The sequence below is a fragment of the Typopeltis vanoorti genome, chromosome 24 (assembly GCF_054136105.1).
Source record: "Typopeltis vanoorti isolate ZY-2024b chromosome 24, IOZ_Tvanoo_1.0, whole genome shotgun sequence".
Classification (NCBI taxonomy): domain Eukaryota; kingdom Metazoa; phylum Arthropoda; class Arachnida; order Uropygi; family Thelyphonidae; genus Typopeltis; species Typopeltis vanoorti.
The window spans coordinates 5,036,944-5,057,581 of NC_143572.1; the positions used below are offsets into that span (position 1 = coordinate 5,036,944).

General features: G+C 35.8%; 1 protein-coding gene across 5 annotated transcripts in view; it reads right to left on the minus strand.

Moving 5' to 3' along the window:
- Window positions 1–16,908, minus strand: part of LOC150092901 (uncharacterized) — a 143,068-nt gene extending 126,160 nt beyond the window's left edge. For 3 of the 5 annotated variants that reach the window (XM_090414042.1, XM_090414041.1, XM_090414039.1), the window contains exon 1: window positions 16,766–16,908. In XM_090414042.1, the coding sequence (XP_090270168.1) occupies window positions 16,766–16,783 (18 nt within the window). In that variant the 5' untranslated portion in view covers window positions 16,784–16,908. Of the gene's footprint in view, window positions 1–16,310; window positions 16,360–16,765 lie in introns of all 5 variants that reach the window. The other 2 variants (XM_090414044.1, XM_090414043.1) reach the window with 1 other exon arrangement.
- Between the last annotated feature and the right edge of the window lie 3,730 nt (window positions 16,909–20,638).

The following is a 20,638-nucleotide window of genomic DNA, read 5'->3' on the forward strand; positions in this document are numbered from 1 at the left end:
AAATGACTATTCACTAGATCTATCAACCATATGTATGTAACATGGCACACAATGCTACTACTACACTGAAAGAGGCTGAGGAAGTGCATGAGGCAGTTCTAGAACTGTTGCATAACCCAGATAAGAAATAGGCATTAGGGACAAATGGGATATCAGTACGTGTACTAAAGGAATGTTCAGCTAAACTGGTTAGTCCATGGAATGTTTGTATAATTTGAATCTCAGCTTGGAAAGACCACACAGGAATGGAAAGAACATATCATAATCCCACTGCAAGTGAGTAGCACAAAGGATTATATGTAACTATCAATCTATCAGTATCTCTGAAGGTAGTGATGATTTTAGAGAAGTCAATAAGAATTCATATGTCCGTGCAGTTAGCCTAGTGGCTATGCGCTTTGCAACCATATGCCTGGGGAAGGAGTGTCCTAGGTTTGATTCCCGTCAACGACGTGAGGAGCTTAAGGAGCTTTCTCAGCCATAGTCAAGTTAGCGGGTCTTGGGCGTGGACAGCAGGGTTTTTTATCCAGTTTATCTGGGGTTTTTCATCCCATAAACACACGCTGCTACAGTCAAAAAAATACATTTACGCCTCAGCAGGCCGGCTGGGAGTTGTACTAACAAACATATCTATGTAACACGCGGACCTTCCAATGGAAGCGGGAAAAACGCACAGAGGAAGAAGATAAGAATTCGTATACAGAAATGGGTTGAAAAACAAGCTATAGTTTGCAATGAACAGCATGGATTTACTAAAGGAAGAGTATGCAATTTACTGTTATTTTATAATAATGTTATGGCTGAGTTGGATAAAGAGACTTTGCTGAGGCACTGTTAGTATACCACATGAAAGGTTGCCGCATAAACCAAAGAATATGGGATTGTAACAAACTGACTTGGATAAGTGAGTGACTGATACACAGGTGTTAGAAAGTAGCATATGGAGAACGAATCTGCAAGATTTAAGGTAACAAGTAGTGGTGTATAAACCATCTGATCAAAAACACCCAAACAAGAGTTGCGCATTGCAACTCTCACTCTAATATGAAAGGCAATGATATGGAGCTAGTCATATAACAGACATCAATCTCCTGGGAAGGCTATCAACTAGATTTTGATAACTTGTTGCAGATTTCCTTCCATCCTTCCGGAAAATATTAATGACATTAGTCACTGATGGCTCACAATCAGCATTCCAATTCATACCATAGATGTACAACAGGGTGAGTTCAGGGCTCTGTGCAGCCTAGTGTATCACAAGTCTTTCAATATCCAATCAACTCATTCCTGCACAAACTGTGATGTGTGAATGATTATGTTGATACAGGAAAGGGTCATCAACAAACTGTTGCCATGAAGGTGGAAGCACAGCATTGTACAGAATGTTAAGATTCTCTGTCACTGCAACTGGAAGGGATGGGGGATTCACAGCCCATACCATGATGCCTCTTCCAAACTTCAGTTAGTACAACACATCTGAGCAGGTAGCATTCTCTTGGCATCTGCCAAACCCACTCATCTTAACAAATAGGGAAAAATGATACATCACTCCAGAGAATGCATTTCCACTGCACAAGTCCAAAGGCAGACACCACTCGATGCTTGCTGTTGCCCTCGATGTTAGGGTTATGTGCAGCTATACAGTAACAGGAATGCATGTTCTTCAGCTGCTGATAAAGATGTTCTTCAGTGCTGGAATTGTTTGAAGAGCCATTACAGAACTTGGTAGCAAGTGTTTAAACTAAGGACAGGAGATTTTTTGTGATATTTGCTTCAGCACTCAAGAGTCCTGCTGGGATTTTATATAGGCTGACAAGTAGATTTTGTTCATAGGTTCTGCTTCACAATAATATCACTTAATTTATTAGGACAGAAATTTCTGAAACTGAGTTGTTGCAAAGGCAGCAGGAATCCTATGATAGTGTGTCAAAAGTCAGTGAGATCTTCAGTAGAGCCAATTTCATTGTTAATGTTTGTCATGAAGTATGAAATATCATGTGCTTCCTTTTATACCTGTATGAGTGATGGTTTTGATGTAAAAAATCATATCAACTACAACAAATGGGTGTCTTGATATTTTTAAACAGATAATGTTCATTATTATCATATATTAATGAGAAGGTTCTGCTCATATTTGGGAAAAACCTCTATTGATTTTTTTTTTTTTTGTTGATGATGCCAAGATAGGCAGAGTGATCAGGAATGCTACTGATATACAACCCTTACTTGGGGAGGAAAATTGCACAACTTAGCTCTTAATTTTGAACATCAGGCTCAATGTCATTAAGATCAAAAACATCGTCGCAAAAAAGAAATCACTCCAAACAGCCAGCTCTATGCACTATGTAAACTCCACAGACATAACACAATCATTAGTACAGCTTACAAAGTTGGTGCCACTTTGTCATCATTTTCAGTTATTATAATCAGAAATAAATGCACTGCTCTAAGACCTCACCACTTATAAACCATTAGATTATGATCTCACCAAGTCTCAGAAAAAGACTTAAAAAAGGTTTCTAAAAGATGTCACAGGCAGTGAATCAAAAGAAGAAAGCATATTAAAAGTTCCTGACAAATAAGTCAGCTTGTGCTCTTAGAGAATATAGAGACAAATGTAAGAAAGTTAAAAACTGTAAAACTAGCTGAAAACATAGGAAATAAATATCAATAAGGTGGCAAGAAAGTCTAGAGGTTGTTGAGAAAGCTCAGAAATGGAGGAAAGAGTGCTGTAAAAGGAATTGGAGATGATAAAGGTGACATGAACACTGGAGAAAAAGATATCCTTGATGTATGGAGTAATTACTTCAAAATATTGTTAAATGAAACAATCAGTGATAGCACAGTGGTAAAAAACACTGACCAGGCACACAATCAGGAATACATATCCATACTTGAAGAGTAGAAAAAGATATCAAACGTCTGAAATGTGAAAAGGCAGCAGAAGTAGATGACATTCGACCAGAAATGCTGAAGTATGGAGGTAAAAAAGTCTTACAGTGGCTGCACAGTTCAGAAGGCTGGATAGAGGGACGAATTCCAGATGATTGGAGTAGAGCTCTCATAGTACCCATAAATAAAAATGGAAATAAAACTGTATGTGAGAATTACAGAGGGATTTCTCTACCGAGTGTTCCTGTTAAGATTTATGCAAGTATACTTGAGAAACGGTTGAGAAGGATTGTGAAAGAGAATCTTGGTGAAAAACAAGCTGGATTTAGGCCAAATAAAGGCTGTGAGGATCAGATCTTCACTTTACGACAAATAGTTGAGAAATCATGGGAATACAACAAAGATCTGTATTTAAGTTTTATAGATCTGGAAAAGGCATATGACCAGGTGCCAAGAAAGAAGCTATTCAATACGCTACTGTTATATGGCGTCAATTGGGCATTATATCAAGCAATACTTAGTCTTTATTTGAGTTGTAAGTCAGCAGTTAGAAATGAAGGAAGTACAGGAAGATGGTTTAATATTAAATCTGGTGTGAGACAAGGATTTACATTATCCTATCTGTTAATAATTATCTATACGAATCACATCATGAAGGAAAGTGGAATTAATCCTGATATCAAAATTGAAGATGTTAATCTCGGCACTTTGCTTTATGCAGACAATGTTATACTTCTAAATAAATCTGCTACAAGTCTGCAAGATTCCCTGACTTAATTGAATAACTCTTGTAATAGATATGGTATGAAGGTCAGCAATAACAAGACAAAGACAATGAAAATAGGCAGAAGCATTGAAAATGTCAACTGCATTGTGAATGGAAACCTGTGGAACAAGTAAAGCATCAGCTACTTAGGCACGATTTTTAGTGAAGATGGTAAATTAAATATGGAAATATACAACAGAATCAAGAAAGCTGGCATGGCAGGAAGTCAACTGAATTAATTCATATGGAATAAGAGAGAAATTAGTAGGAACACTAAATTAGCTGCATACAAGACGGTGTTCAAATCAGTTTTAACTTATGGATCTGAGTCAGAAGTAAAACACTTGACCAAAGACTAGAGACCGCAGACACGAGAGTCCTGAGAAAGATTAGGGGCGTGAACAGATGGCATCAATGGAAATATCATATTAAAAATGAGGATATTAGGAAAGAACTTGACATTGTTACCATCCAGGAATGTGTTAGCAGAGCTAATCACAGGTGGTATGGTCACTTAAACAGAATGGGAAAGGAAAGATTAGCAAAACAAGTGTTCTCTGCCAGGTTTGAAAGAAAAAGACCCATAGGAAGATCCAAAATGTAGGTGGATTGATACAGTCAAAAGTGTCTTAGAAGATAGAAATATAAGATATTATAATATTGGAGTCTTGATAGGTAAGAAATTGATTTGGAGGAAAATTGTAGATAGTAAGTTATAATGATGTAAATTTTTCATGAAGTACTATCATATCCTGTACACCCCTTGAGGGTACATATCAGGAATTTGATGATGTTGCATCTTGACCTTCTGAAGTTTTTTAAAAAAACTCAAGCTTTTAGTCACTCCCCTCGATATGAAGATTGCCAAAAATTCACAAGTCCATAGTAGATGCTACTGACTTTCTCTCTCTCTCCTTTAAATTAGCTGAACAGTTAACTAAATATTTATTATTACAATTTATTATCCAGAGAATCATGGACTCATTGAGAGAGACCACGTACTTGTTCTTGAATTCATTCACACTGCTTGCACACACACATCCAATGGCAACTCATTCCAATCATACAGAACTCAATGAGAGAAAAATCTAGATCTCACCCCTTCGTAGCAGCATTCATTCTCAGCTTCCAAGGATGCCCTCTTGTCTTCCCCACCCTCAATAAAATGAAAAATTCCATCTACAGAAATTCCATATAACCCTTTCAGAAGTTTATGTCTGAATTATATGAACCCTCTTTCTCCTGTCTGCAGTTTACAAATTCTCAATGTCTTCATAATCAGTATTCCACAATCCTAATATTTTAAACACTCCTTCACTCTCTCTCTCTCTACTGTATGAGAATCGCAACAGAAACCAGGAGATCACACTGTGCACAATAGTCCAAATAAGGTCTTATCAAGGCCTTTTAAAGAGGCAAAATGACATCCTTAACCTTATTTGTCAAAGTTCATTTCAGCATTGCAATTATCTTTTGAGTTGTATTTGCAAACGTTGCTACATGGCCCCTGAACTTCAACTTTCCATCTACCAATATACATTGGATATCTAAATCATGCCAAAGTGCATGACCTTACATTTATTGACATTGAACTAACATCCATTTTTCCATGTCCACAATTTCAGTTTATTTATTCAAATCATTCTCTGCATATCACAGCAGCATTTCTGATTACCCTACCTATCTTTGCATCATCAGCAAAGTTGTATGTCATCTGTAAAATCCTTCCCAATGTCATTAATGTACAGATTGAATAACAATGGTCCAAGGACTGCTCCTTGTAGTAAATAAACTGGTTACCTTAAATTTTACAGACTCATATCCCCTGTATACCACTTTTTGATATCTGTCAGTCAGCCATCCTATTATCCAAACTAATATTTTATAATCCAATCCATTATTCTACGATTTATGCAACAGTCTTGAAAGCTGTATTCTGTCAAGAGCCTTAGCAAAATCCAAAATTATCATGGTGTATCCATTCCCATTGTCTAGCTCAGTGGTAACATTATTCTAGTATGTGAGCAAGTTGCTAAAACATGATCTTTCCTTAGTAAACCCAGGCTGTTCATTGCAAAGTACAGATTCCTTGTCAACCCATTTCTGAATGTAAGCCCTAACCAACTTTTCCAAACTCACCTCCTGAGATACTGCTTGGTTGATAGCTGGATATATCAGTCTGTGCATGGTGCAATGGAATTACCATACATTCTTTCCACTCTGGAATCTTCCCTATTCTGACACTCAAATTATGTAGCTAGTTAAGGGAATAGCCAGTTCAGCTGAACACTTATGCACCCATGCTGATATCCCACCAGTACCTATTGCTGGATTTTTATTCAGTTCATGCAACAGCTCTAATACCTCGTCCTCATACAACTGAGTTTCTTCTTCCAGTGAAGAGGAATCAGTGAACTCAATGTTGCATACATCAGTAGATAGCTTTTAGCAAAATGGGCAGTCATTAGTTGAAAAAACTGTTGTGTATCTGTCACCCTCATACCATTTACATTCAGTACTTATTTTTTCATATTCATTCTTTCTTTTACTTTCAGCATGTTAATAGAATTCTTTGAGGTTATCTTCAGTTGCAGAGCCAGTTTTGTTTCATACTCATACTTAGCTTTCCGTGAAATAGCTGTGAACTTTTCTGGCCTGCTACTTATAATTTTCATAATGGATATCATCCTTATACACATGGTATTCCTTCATCTTTTCTTACAAATCTCTTGCTTAATAAGATTACACATCCATTTGATTCCTACCCTATTCATTCTTTGAACTCTCAGGACACATTCTGATATTGCATCATTTAAGTATTTTTTTAAATACTTCGCATCCAGCAACTGATACCATTGCGCTGAACTCGGTATACTCCTCAGTTGGTCATAATTTCATGCTTTGTAGTTCAGCATGTAACCTTTTCTGAGTGGAACATTCATAAACTTAGTCACTTCCCAAGTGAGTACCACATGATCACTGTCACCAACCAGAGGCAGAATAGGTACATCTTTAATTGAAAGATCCTCTGACACTATAATCCAATACAACAGTCTTTGACCTTGAGTTCTTTCCGTCTTTCTGATTAAAATAATCTCACTTTATCTAAGGCTACTTACTCTGTTAGGAGAATAAGTTTCATTATACTGAAAAGAATTTACCTGTTTATTATTTGTGGAATGGAATATATCCCTAAGTCTCTTTTCCTCTTTCCTAACAAGATTAACATTGTTCAAGATTTTTAACCTTTTTCTCGTATGCTTTTCTTTCAAATTATTTTTAAGGCTATGCCTAAACTGATGAAACAGTAACCATTCTAAAGAGGATCTCTCTTTAGAATGGTTACTGTTCAGATGAAACATGAAATCTATGAGCAGTGTTCCAAAGTCTGTGGTAATAATCTGAAACAGACTCCCTATTACCTTGAATGCACTGACGAATTTTCCAAATGTTAGGTCCTAATTCTCCCACATTTGAAAATTTTGATATCAGTAAACTTTTAAATGTTGCATAACTCTCAGTCTCTCAGTAAAGGGGATGTGTTTAAGAACATTCTGGCTTTGCCCAATAATTTATTACAAGGTATAATTAACAAATGGAATTCGACCATTTTTCAAAATCTCTAATTTTTTCTGCATATCTAAAAAATATTTGTATGCTTTCATGACTATCATCTGAGAATGAAGAACAAAGTTTGGAATAACTTAAAAAATTCCTCATCTTTAACTGAAGAAACTCCAGAACCAGAATTACTGTCTCCTGTAACCATTTTGCTTGAGTCAAGATTTATTTTCTGGAGTCTAAAATAAAGTTAAGTCACAACCAATCCTGTAAGTCGACTGCACCATTTGTAATGAGATTATTAATCACCATTTGTTATGAGATTATCTCTATTAAGATATTTTTATATTCCGAGTGCTTATTATTTACACAAGGGTTCAATTCTAATTGCTGCAATGACTTTTTAACTGTTTGTTTTAAAATCGCTGACTCAAGACCAAATACAAAAAATATACACATTTAATAAAACTATATACACTTTAAAATTACATAACTACAAAATATTGGATCCAAGGACCTAAAATCTACACTTCAGAGATGTTCTTATCCAAAAATATTAAAATCACCCAATCTCTGACTCATTCTATTAACCACATTATCGGCCATTGTGGATCAAATACGCATTCTCATACGCTTCGCATCCATCATATATTTCAATGTAATATCAATGGAATTACAATTTTAATATGCACTTCACATCCATGATAACCTTGACATCTTGGCCGGTAGTGTGGTTAATGGATTGTTTAACATATACTTAATCATGTCCCAGACTAAACACCTTTTTCACAATAACAAAATGTTCATAGTCAGTTTCTTTGTTAGGGCCTTTTTCCGAAAATATTAACATTTCCTTCTTTTCCATGGGATCCTTTATCACTCTTCTGTGGTATACAATATTATTCCTCTGTCTCTGAAGTATAAATACTCTGAATTCACTGAAGTCTAAATACTCTTACAGTTCAATTTGATGCACAATTTACTGTACCAGAAAAAAAGTTTCTACTACTACTTCAAAATCAATATTTCTAAGTTGAGCTAATTCCATTTCCTTTTCCAGTAGAAATAACAAATAGATCAGGTGTCCTTAAGACAGATGAAGCTTTATGTAGTCTCAAACATTCCTTTAGAACATTGACTGCAATATCTTCTTTTATTTACTAATTACTTGATGACAGTCTCAACTCCTCCAGTTTAAAGACTCACAGTTTTACTATTCCTTTTCAGAATATACTATTAATATTCTTCTGACTGTCATGTAAAAACTAAAAAAACTTTCTAAGAACAAAATTTCTCCAGTCTGCATTCGTAAACTTCCATTAGATCTCGTTTTTTTCGTTACTTCAATACTGAATGCTGTCTCTGTCAGTCCTGCATCAAACTCCTCGGTGAGCATGCGCACTCCAAGCAAGCAATTAATAATATGTCGTAACTTAGCAGTAAAACTTTCCACAACTATATCCATTGTATAAGGCTTTAATCAGACCTTATACGGATTACTGTGTACAGATTTGTTCCCCTGGTTGGAAATGTCTTTATAAAACACTTAATGATTTTAAATTACAATAACAAGAATTGAAAGTAACATAACTATCAAAATCTAGCAAGTACATCAATTTCTCAAATGCTTTACATTTCCTTTTGACAATAATAATATCAATAATGGGCACATCGCAAGTACCAATGTATGTGTTATGAAATCAAATCTAATATACTAACAAACAATTTGTAAAAATAATCATAATTTAAAATTATGAATATTTTTACAACTTCCCAAGTGAGTGCCACATGATCATTGTCACGTACCGGAGGAACTCTAACACTCTTTGACCTCGAATTCTTTCTGTCACATGCTGCTTGAGGAAGTTGTTTCACAACAGCTCAATAAATTCAGCTTCATTCTTCTCATGCGATTTCATAACTATCCAATCAATGTTCAGATAATTAGTCTCCCATTATGATTACTCTTTTCATACCCATCATCTTTATTTGGTGATGCATTTCTTCATCACTAACAACCGATCAACTAGGTCCATAACAACACCTCACTATGTATTTTATCTTGTTAGATTCCACCTCACACCAGATGGCTTTAAACTCACTACCACATGAAAAACTGTTACTAGTATTACAATTATACTAGTAAGCCTCAACACTAACTGGATTCAAGTCATCCAATATCATTAGCAGTGCATGCGTACGTACACACACACCTCCTATCCTGTCTATCCTTCCTAAAATACTCTACCTTTTACACTTGATACCATTTAGTATGTCTGATTCCAATGCCAGATCTCACTAAGGCCTACCATCTGAGGTTCTAAATTGACCAAGGTAACAATGCCTTTGTTTCTGAAACTCCTTGCACTCATGTAAAAACATAAGCTAACTACATGTTCTTTTGTATACACTTGTCAGTAGTCTACATGACACAGTTGGACAACTTGCAGATCTCTGTTCTTCTCTAGTGCTTTATATATGCCGACATCTTTTCACACATTTCATGGGGTCAGACGAACATAGTTTAAATCATTCTCTCCTTGTAATCATTTCCATTATAATGCCCATTCCCATCATACACAGTTATTACATAATATTGTTGCCCTTACACACATTTTCACCATTCCTCCCATTATAATTTAATTTCCCTGACTGTGTTATGTCTCATACCGACTCCTGATACCAAACGCATTCAAAGACAGGCCATCCTTCTTATAGAAACAATCTTCCGTCAAACTCGCTCCACATATCAAGAACTCTCATCCATTCCTTTTACACAGCCTATATAAACTGTTTGCCATCATAGCCCTTCATAATTCATTTGTCATATCGAAGTAATATATACTTACAATTTTCACTTTCTCATTCTTCACTCTAGCTTCTTCCAACAATCCTTTCATGTATCCTCTCTCATAACACAAAAAAATAGCCAGGCCTTTAAATGAACATAATCTCTACACTGCTTTCAAGCCTCACTTGAAGCTAGATACCCTTCTCTGTTCTCTTAAGCATGAACTTATTGCTGGTTAAGTCATTAGATCTACTACAATTACAATCTCATTTACGTTTCTGTTTTTCAATTGCATGTGTTATGTTTTTAATTATTGCTCCAGGAAAACTTGAAGTTATAATCTGTTATAAACATTATCTGTTATATAATCTGTTATAATGTTTAAGTTATAAACATTACTTACCTGATTTTTGTTCTTAACTAATCTGATTCTGTGATTTGTTGTTTCTTATTCTGCTGCTTAATTTTCTTTTCTTGCCTATGTTCATTCAAATTCAATTCCACTTACAGGCTACACTTCTTAATATAAAAAATCCTACATATTTCAAATCCTTAATCCAAAATTTAGTTTTAAACAATGATATCATGGTGAACTTTGATGTTGCCTCCTTATTCACAAATATACCCCTTTCTGATACTAAAATTATTGAAAAATGCTTTTCCCCTGACACTATTGATCTCACTTATCTTGGAAGTGCACCTTATATAAACAGCAAGTACCATATGCTCTCCCCTCCCCTGCTGGCCAATTTCTGTATGGAACATTTTGAAAACATGCTCTTGATACTGCCATTCGCAAACCTTCTATTTGATTAAGGTACACTGATGTGCTAACTGACCACATGACTCAGACAGATTCTTTCTTCCTCCATCTCAACAGTCAGCACCCCAGAATACATATTACTATTGAAAAATAAAATAACAGCTTGCCTTTTTTAGATACTCTAATCACATCTGCCCAATGGCATCCTTTCTTTTGAAGTTTTCAGAAGACCCACCCACACAGGTAGATATATACATAAACTTTATCATCCCCCCTTCTCCAAAATATGGTGTCACAAACTCTTGTCAACAGAGCCTCTAACCTCTGTTTCACCCAAGTTTCCCTTATAGCTGAATGCACTTATTTGCCAACCCTTCCTGCCCAATGGTTACAATGCCAAAAAGATCTACAAATTATCAGTCCCGTTCACCTTCTCAGCATAGACTACAGTAATGCCATTACTATTCCCTATATCCAGGGCACTTCACAAAAAATAGCTAGAACTTTAAATGAATAAAATCACTACACTACTTTCAAGCTTCACTTGAAGCTAAATTTCCTTCTCTGTTCTCATAAGCATCCACTTCTCTCCTCTCTGTTCCACATGTTTGCAAAATTCCTTGTTCTTGTAATTTATCATATTATAGTCAGACTGGGAGATCTGCTAACATCCACCTAAATGAACACAAAAAATGCATATGCAACAACTATGGTCAGTCAGATATACCTGATCATGTCTTGGATACCTTGCACAAAATCAGATGGAAGAAAACTATTACGCTCCATCACAGTAAATACAACTGAAGACTTTTTAGAATCAGTAGCAGATTTAAAAAACCAGCCTAATCTAAATAAGTATGGATGTGATGAACTAACCAAGATTTGGGAAACTAATTCTTAGGCCACCTGCCAACAACTAAGGCTAGCCGTATGCTAGGAGAAACTCATGTTGGAGGCTTAATGGAGTGAAATAGCACTGAGAAAAGCTTAAAAATATTTAATTCTTGCAATATACTGTCTCAGTCAATGAGACATCATCAGGGAGAACAATATGAGATTTGTAATAACATATGCACAAAGGAAACACATGGACAAAAGACTAGTCTTAACTAGACACCCTATGTGGGCACCTGCCAGCAGCCTAAAATACTAGGATCTCAAGCTAGTGTTTCCATATTTTAAGAAGTTTAGTGCAACCATATTTATTTAATTTCCGATTGGTTGATTTTTGAGAACATCTGCAGATTCCAAAAATAGTCTCTTCTAAATTTACTATGATTGAGCATGGTGATCTTTTTCCAAATGATTCTATGAGCCATACCTAAAGCATGGAACTTTTTTAAGTGACCATACCACCTGACATTAGCTCTACTAACAATGGAAAGTTCTTTCCTAATATCCTCATTTTTAATGTGATACTGCAATTGATGCCATCTGCTCACTACACAAATCTTTCTCAGAACTCTCATATCAAAGGTCCCTAGTCTTTGATCAAGTGTTTTATTTCTAACCCAGCTCTCGATCCATAAGTTAAAATTGGTTTGAACACAGTTTTATTTGACTAATTTCTTTCTTATTCAATATAAATTTATTCAGCTGACTTCCTGCCATACCAGCTTTACTAATTCTATTATCTATTTCCATATTTAATTTACCATCTTCACTAAAAATTTTCCCTAAATAGCTGAAATGCTTTACTTGTTCTATAGGTTCAAAATTCAGGATACAATGGATGTTTTCAATGTTTCTGCCTATTTTCATTATCTTTGTCATTTGATTGCTGATTTTCATTTTATTACAACATTAATAAATTTAGTCAGGGAAGCTTGCAGACTTGTAATGGATTTATTCAGAAGTGTAACATCATCAATATAACAACTTATTAGTTTTCACTGTCAGCAAGAAAATTTTTTTTTTTTTCAATTTTATTTTCACATTTTTATTACTAAAATTTGCAAAATGTAAGCAATGCAGAGCAGAGAACTTTTAATTTCTTTGCTGCAAGTAAAAATAGAGGAATGTTATTTAATTATTTGAAGTTGGTGAATAAATTGATCATGATTTGTTTGAACAAGGAAAAGAAAGGCGTTAATAATATATATTCTGGTTATAATTAACAGTTCAAAGATTACAAATAATGAAGATGAAACTCATGAAGAAATAATGGAAATGTCATGGATCATGATTATGTTATAGAAAAGTAGTTATTTACACAGACGAAGTTACTTTTGGGAAGGTCATATAATTTTTTTTATGAAAAGAAAGGGAAAAAACTCCATATATGATAACAAAATTTATAAACAAAACTCAGGTTTAGCTATGGGCAGTCTGCTCTCTCCGATTCGAAGGTCATATAATTTTTTTTTATGAAAAGAAAGGGAAAAAACTCCATATTATCAAGATTATTTGTTTTTATTTTACTCTGTGTGTGTAATATGCAATACTTGGCATTTTTTTATGGTTTTTTTTTTACGTGGCCCATTTCCTTTTTGAAATTCATTTTTATTTTCAATTATACTAATGGAATGATTTCTAGTGTTCTGCATGGTGGCACATTCGTTCCTAGCCTTCTGCATGACAATCACACCTGTGATGTCACTTCCACTGACGTTGAAAAGCTCCATCCACTTGATTATGTGACTTCATGTAGCGAGTATTGGATATTGGTAAAATATATGACAATATGTTTTCACCAAGAAACTTATCCTGACAGAGAGTTAGCAAAGTAGTCAAAAGGACGAAAGCAGCAAATGACTGAAACAGAAATTTATGCAGAAAAGAAAAAGCAAAGTGTGTGCAAACTAAGTTGGATGTAATGTACACAATTTTAAGGAAGCCCACTCCTGTCATCACTTTATTCCTAAAAGATGCGCATAACTATTTTGCATGCATATGGCAAAACATCATTGGAATACTTGCTGGAATTCCTGAATAAGAAAGAATTTTTTTTTAATGACTAAGGCTCTCTCTTGCCATCCAATGAATCGTTAATATAGCAGCTGTAAAGAATTGTTCCATGTTTTCAGCTGATTGTTTTAGTGGTAAATGTGTATAGAAGCACTGTACATTCATGTATTATAGTACTCGATACAGTAATTTTATTTGTATTATTTCACTATAAACAAGTAGTAAAATTAGTTAAAAAAAAATAAACCATTTTAACAAATCTTTATGTTCTTAGTGACTTCTGACCTTTTCGACGAGTGGATCATCAGAATGGAACCCCCATCGTAAGTCAAGGATTGCTTGCGTAGGTCATTCTTTGACTCGCACACTTGCATTTATAACACAAGCACCAAATACCACCTCACTCCTGCAACCCAGAGATGAGAATTTATTGCTGTATTGGAAGGAATATAATTTCCTGCATTGTATAAAGAATGTAGCTGCAGCATGGAGTAAGATGACAAAGTGTAGTCTACCCACAGTTGAGAGAACCGTAGCTGGCAGAGTGACAAAAAGAGCCAACTCGTGTTGAAGGGGAAAAAAGAATAAGGGATGTATGAATTCATCACCAACAGGTGAAATCACTTGCTTTATAAGTAAAATTTTCCAGCTATTATAGAAGCAAAATGGTTACCACTTTAAAAACTAGAATGTTCATAAAAGAAAAGATAATTTTCCAATGTGTAATAATAAACACTCATCCCACAAAACAGATTGATTACCCTATATCAAAATGGATTTGCATGCTTCTGTCATGTGGAGAAGAGGGTTCTCTCATCTGTGGTCGAATTATATGTATTATGTTTGGAAGAAGCTGCTGAAAATCTATGTTCATATATTCACAGGATATGTGAAGATAGTACTGCTAACTAGAGTTCAAATTAACAATGGAAATGTTGAGCAGTATGGAAGGAGCTTGCAAATACAGACCTTATAGAGAGAGAAGCATAGAAAATTGCAGAAGAGAAAAAAAAAGTAGAACATGAAGGGTGATCCTCATCCCCCCCCACTCAAATAAAAAAATTAACAGTGAAAGTATTGGTAGAAATAGTTGCCTCCTTGCCTCCATTCATAAAGCAATTCAACTGTTTGAGGAAATGGATCCCAACATGGAGATTCAGTGAAACACTGATGCAATCTGTAATTGCCTACTATCAAGAAATGTATGCAGAAAAGAAAAGGCAAACAAGTCCATTCATGCTGGCCTTCATTCATTGCCAGCCTGGTTGGCCGAGTGGTTAGCGTATCCACTCTCCAGTCAAAAGGCTGCAGGTTCGAATCCCGCCATGGGTATGGATGTTTGTGATTGTCTGTGAAAATACTAGTGGTGGTGGTGATGAGTGGTAGATGGTGTTGGTGTGGTCGCAACTAGTTGTAGTTGGTGGATTCAGAGAGTGGTGAGGACAGAAGTAGAGTAGGTGTCCTCCCTGAAGGTGTCATGTAATGATAATGCTGTCAACTCACCTCTAAAGATGAGCCTGAACCTTCCACAAGTTATGCATCTCATGAACCATTATCAAAACACTTTATTGCAATTCCTGAATTTAAAGAATTTGGTAACTAGACAGGGTAGGCCTCCTCCAATGAATCATCTAATTAATAAAACAGCGGCTTCAAAGAATTTATCTTGATCCATGTGTTTCCATATGATTATTTTAATGTCAGGGCACAGAAGCACTATACACTTGTTTCATTATTTATTAGTACTGTATACAATAACTTTACACACTGTATTATTTCACTATAAACAGAGTAAAATAATCAGTTTAAAAAATACAAAACCGGGTTACACACTTTAACCAGTCAGGAATGTTAAGTGTTAACCTTGTTTATTAATTTTAAATGTCTTAAATGTTAATCTTTGGGATCAGGTGGTTGTGGTGGTGAGGATCCAGAGACAAGTGACCAAGCTGGTGGCAGGTCTGTGAAATGCTTCCTATGAGGGCAGATTGTGTGCGAGTTGCAGAGTTTAGTTGAGAGGAAGAAGAGGGGGGAGGGGTGACAGAAGCATAGGTTACTAAAGGGGAGTTCTACGACATACAAAAGAATTTTTTCAATACATGAGTATAGATAGCACAAGAGTGTCACTCCTGGAAGCTCTGTAAGTTTGGTTAGTAAGGGTGTGCAAACCAGATTTTTAGCTTGTAACAATGGTGAATGAGTAGAACAGATTGCCAGCAAGTACCGTGTGCCATGATAGAATTGTGTGAATAATGGTAAATGAGGATCTCTGCAATGAGTCTTTAACTCCATGGAGATACCCATGTAATAATAATAATTAACAGCATTATGGTTGTGATTTCCGACTTATGACTGGCTCGTCGATCAGTGATTCCAGATCGGAATTCTAAGTCTTTTCTTTATTGAGGTTTTAATTGGACGGCAAATTTAACTGCACAACAAGAAAACAAAAATATACACGCATTTCAATTCGTTAATGCTTTCAAATCAATACACGAGTGACAAGTTGGCTGAAATAAGAAAAAAACGTGACATGTTACCAATAATTTTTATCTTAAAATTTGTGGTTATATGCAGAATACATAATACACTACGTTTGCAATGTAGAATAAAATGCAGAAAAATTTAACCTTAAGTAGTTCCTATTCATCTCAACAGCACTCTACAGCCGAAACAAACCTGAAATGACAAAAAACGAATACTTGTAGGCTGAAGAATTAGTCATGTACTTATATTAAGACTTGAAATGCTGCAAGGACAAAGGCAACGTGCGAGCACACACACACTTACAATAATGAACATAGTAAACTAATTTGACAATCGCGTTAAAACTTTAGTTTCTTAACGTGAACATACCCATTACATGGATCTTTTCATGGGATGGATATATATATATATATATATAATATATATTGCAAACAGTACATTTGGGTAGGAATAATACTAAAAACGTCACTTAAAACTGAATACTTCCTTTAAAAATTTAACACTTCTCTAAATACACCTCTCAATCACTAAGTTCGTTAATTGCACTCGAACTGTTGCGAACTATAGAAATTTAAAACGATCAGGTAATGCAACATACCTCTGTACTGTCAGCCATTAAGAAAGAATACTACCCTGCTGATAAATTTTCACAACACCAATACTACAATAAAAGGCACTTTTACCGGAATCAAACAAACAATACGATAAAAAGACTGCAAATTCTACCCAAAGATGGCTTCCGATAAATAACAAAAACGAAAGAAAGGAACGCAATGCGCAACAGGATTAATGAAAACTATAACGCCACCATAGATATGATCACAAACAATTCGAAAATATCCTCTCACTTGTGGTGGGAGCCCAATATTCTGGATATTGGAAAGCATTCAACCTTCGTTTTTTCTTAATTAAGAAATTGATAAAACAGAAAAGTATTGTGATTATGACGAAACCTAATTACGATTATTCTGAATTAAGTAGAATAGTTCTACGTGAAATATTGTTCTCAACACAGCCAATTTTCAGATTCAAATAGAATGCTTCCCAATGTTGACCTTCAATATGTTCCTCAACATCCAACATCTGCATACACGTCGGCCTTGGTGTTTCAAGATGATAAGTAGTATGCTTGCGGTTTTTGTTCTAATCACATATCCGAACTATCTCCATTGTCCTTTTTTGGGGGAAGAATCTTTTTAAAAGAGTAGTTCAAACTTGACTCTTCTCTCCCTTTTTTCCTTTCTTTTTTTTTTTTTTTTGATGCCATACACTTTTGTACCCTGGATAATATACCTCATCCCCAAGTTCAAACGGTTATTAACGACACGAGCGATGATCTTGGAGTTCGGGTTTGTGCTTATTGGCCTTCAGTTGTTAATTAGGGAGCGATCCCTGTTAGTATGGGGATGAACGCAGTACAACACGAAGTTGCTTGGCACATTTCCAGTGGATAGGATGTTCTTAAAGAGAGTAACAAGAACAGGTAGTGCACAATCCTATGTTGCACAATAAAACCTTATCACCAAACAGTCAAGCCTAGGTATAATAAGCCAAAAGGCTTATTATACCTAGGCTTATTTTAAGGCTTATTTTACCGTAATAATAATGTATAATGTATATATTTTAATAATGTATACATCTCTTAGGAGCTGTGTTTTACATTATGAGAGAATATTAAAGTTAGTGACGGAACTTGCTCCACCTTTGCTTGGAGTTGCCCTGGTGTTGTACTACCCAGGTGATCACTTACACTTGGGCTCGCCGATAGTTTTTTCGGCATGAAACTCTAAGGATTCAATGGATTTCGATCCGAGTTTTGTACCCGGCTATAAAATAAAACGGGATTTACCAACTCTCTTTAACTTAGTCAAGCCTAGGTGTTTTAGCCATTGTTCATAAGCTGCTCTGATCTCAGCCGCTGTGATGGGACAATCCAACTTTTCTTGAATATATGCAGAGAATGAGACGATATTCCAAGAGGAGTAGACATGAGAAATTAGGAGAGTTTATCATAGTACCTCCGTAAGGATTCTAGGATGTTAAATGTTGTGTTCTTGTTTAGACCACCTTCCTTCGTGCTAGTAATGGTTATTTCCTCTCGGAAGTTGATGAATAATGTCTTATATAAAGAAAACGAAAGTTTGGCTTCAGCGCATAAATGTAATCTGGTCTTAAAATAATTTTCCTCCAAGTGCTTTTGTTTTTCAGCATCACTAGACTAATGTCACCAATCATATTGTCGCATGGTAAACGTTGGTTCTCATTATCTCCGAACCAGCTTCTCTCCTTAGTCCCACATATCTCGTATTTTCTTTGATGGCAGATATTAGTCTCAACCACTTGTCCTATTTCCAGTGATTATTTTCCAGTAGGAGCAAAATGAGTGAAGTTTGGCCAAGAAGAGTGATGGGAAGTCCGGTGTAATTAGCAGGAGCCGATACCAATTTCTACTTGCTGAAGACACTAAGTGAGCACAACTTAATTATGACCCGTGATGTTGTAGCGATATTTATACATCTGATCTTCTCAACATTGAGAACAAGAGAAAGTATTTTACAAAGTCGGTCAAGCGTTATACTTGCTAACTGGCCTGACCACCTGTAGTATCAAGTGCGAAAATTTTGAGGATTGCAAACATCCGTCAGGCTGGTGTTGCAAATTTGCTGATGCAAGTTTCCAGGTGTCTGCAGCTAATTGATTAAGATGGTAATTGTCCAACTACTTTATCCAAGACTGGATCTTTCAAGTAGTTGAAATCGCTCATCAATATGATGGATGGGTGCCATAGAGATAGTTCGTAACTTATAGACTCGATTTCATAGAGGCCAGATATCTTCAATCTATGGTTCTAATTTTCTCAGACCATATCCTTCTAGATGTTCTAAAAGGCTCCTAGCAGGAAGACTAGCATCAATATCCCACAATGCAGGTCGACAGGTTTGTACCAAAATTCCACTAAGCTGTAGCCAGGTACGTTTTCCTAGCTCCCACATGTATTTGGAGTAATAAACATGTGTTTCCTCTAGGAAGAGCATTGAGCAAACGCCTTTATCAAGCAAAATATCAGGTTGTGGATTGTGAGCATTCCACACATCTGCCAGATAGACATTCCTAGTGTGGATTTCCGAATGTTTGTAACAAACTTCGATATCTTGGTTTCTCCTTACCTGAGGGGAAGCATCGTTTGTGGTTATTTAAGATATTCTCTCTGGTCCAGACCTTTGATCTTCAACTGTTTGTTGAAACTAATTAATGAAACACGTGTATTTAATCATCAACTCAAGAAAACCGACCACATTATTCCAGACAATAGTATATTTTTACAACATATAGACCGCGAGATAATGGCAGTCTGCTATAGTCTGTCCAGCTAATGCCAATCAAAATGGAAGTTTGGACTAGCCACCTCTCATTTCTCCTTGCCCACACTAACAACACCTTTCATTCTTCAAACGTTAGTGCTAATAAGGCCTCACCTACTCCTGTTTGGGAAATTAAAGCTGTTTACGGATTTTATTTATGATTTCAATAAGATTTCCTTGGCGTTCTTATATATTTGTATTCTTAATTTCAGTCAGTATCCACTCAGTACCATAAGATAAGTAATATAAAAAAAAAAAATCAGCTAACGCCTTTTTATTCCCGTATACGGGGGTAGGCGAGGCCATTTAGCCCTATCTAACTTTTGGAGACTGAGTGGGCAGTTCAATCTCCACTGGTACCAATCAGAGATAGATGGCCCAAGGCTATCATTAATTAAGCGGTACTCAGTGAAGAGAGACGGCTCAAATGTGCCGCCATCTCGTGGTCCCTAACCCTAACACAATATATTTAATGTCTGAAATAATGTGGGTTCTACGGTCGATTTTCTTGAGTTTACAGGATGAAAAACCCGAGTTTCCGGGAGGAAAAACCTGCTTGCCCGTGCCAGAGATCGACTAACTCGGGAACCGGTCGAAAAAAGGCTTAGAAAAATTTCCTCTAGTCTACGACTAGACTCGAAACCATGTCTTTCTTCGTGCGGCCAAGCGCCGTGGTTGGCAAACGCCACATCCACTGAGCTACACAGGATCTAGATAAGTAATATTAACATATTTAATATTTACATTTTTTTTAACTTAAGTTTTATAGGGAGGAATTTAAATTCCTATTTATTAAACCCATGACTTGGAAAACTTCAGATTTTAACTTACTTTTTGTATCCTAATATATTTTGCTTTCAAGGTTTCGTCTCACTAGAAATATATCCCAGGAAGTTAGAATGTCTGACACTACAACATACATTCCCGTGGAAACAATTTGTTTGCATACAGTTATTAATATAACTGCATAGGAATTATATTAGAAAGTTTTGCATCTTTCTGTGAACTGGGGAATCAATACTCTGCACAACTGAAGAGACAAGGAAGTGTGTTTTGTAAACTATGGGATATACCCCTCCAAAACATTAAAAGTGCAAACTGAGTCTGCT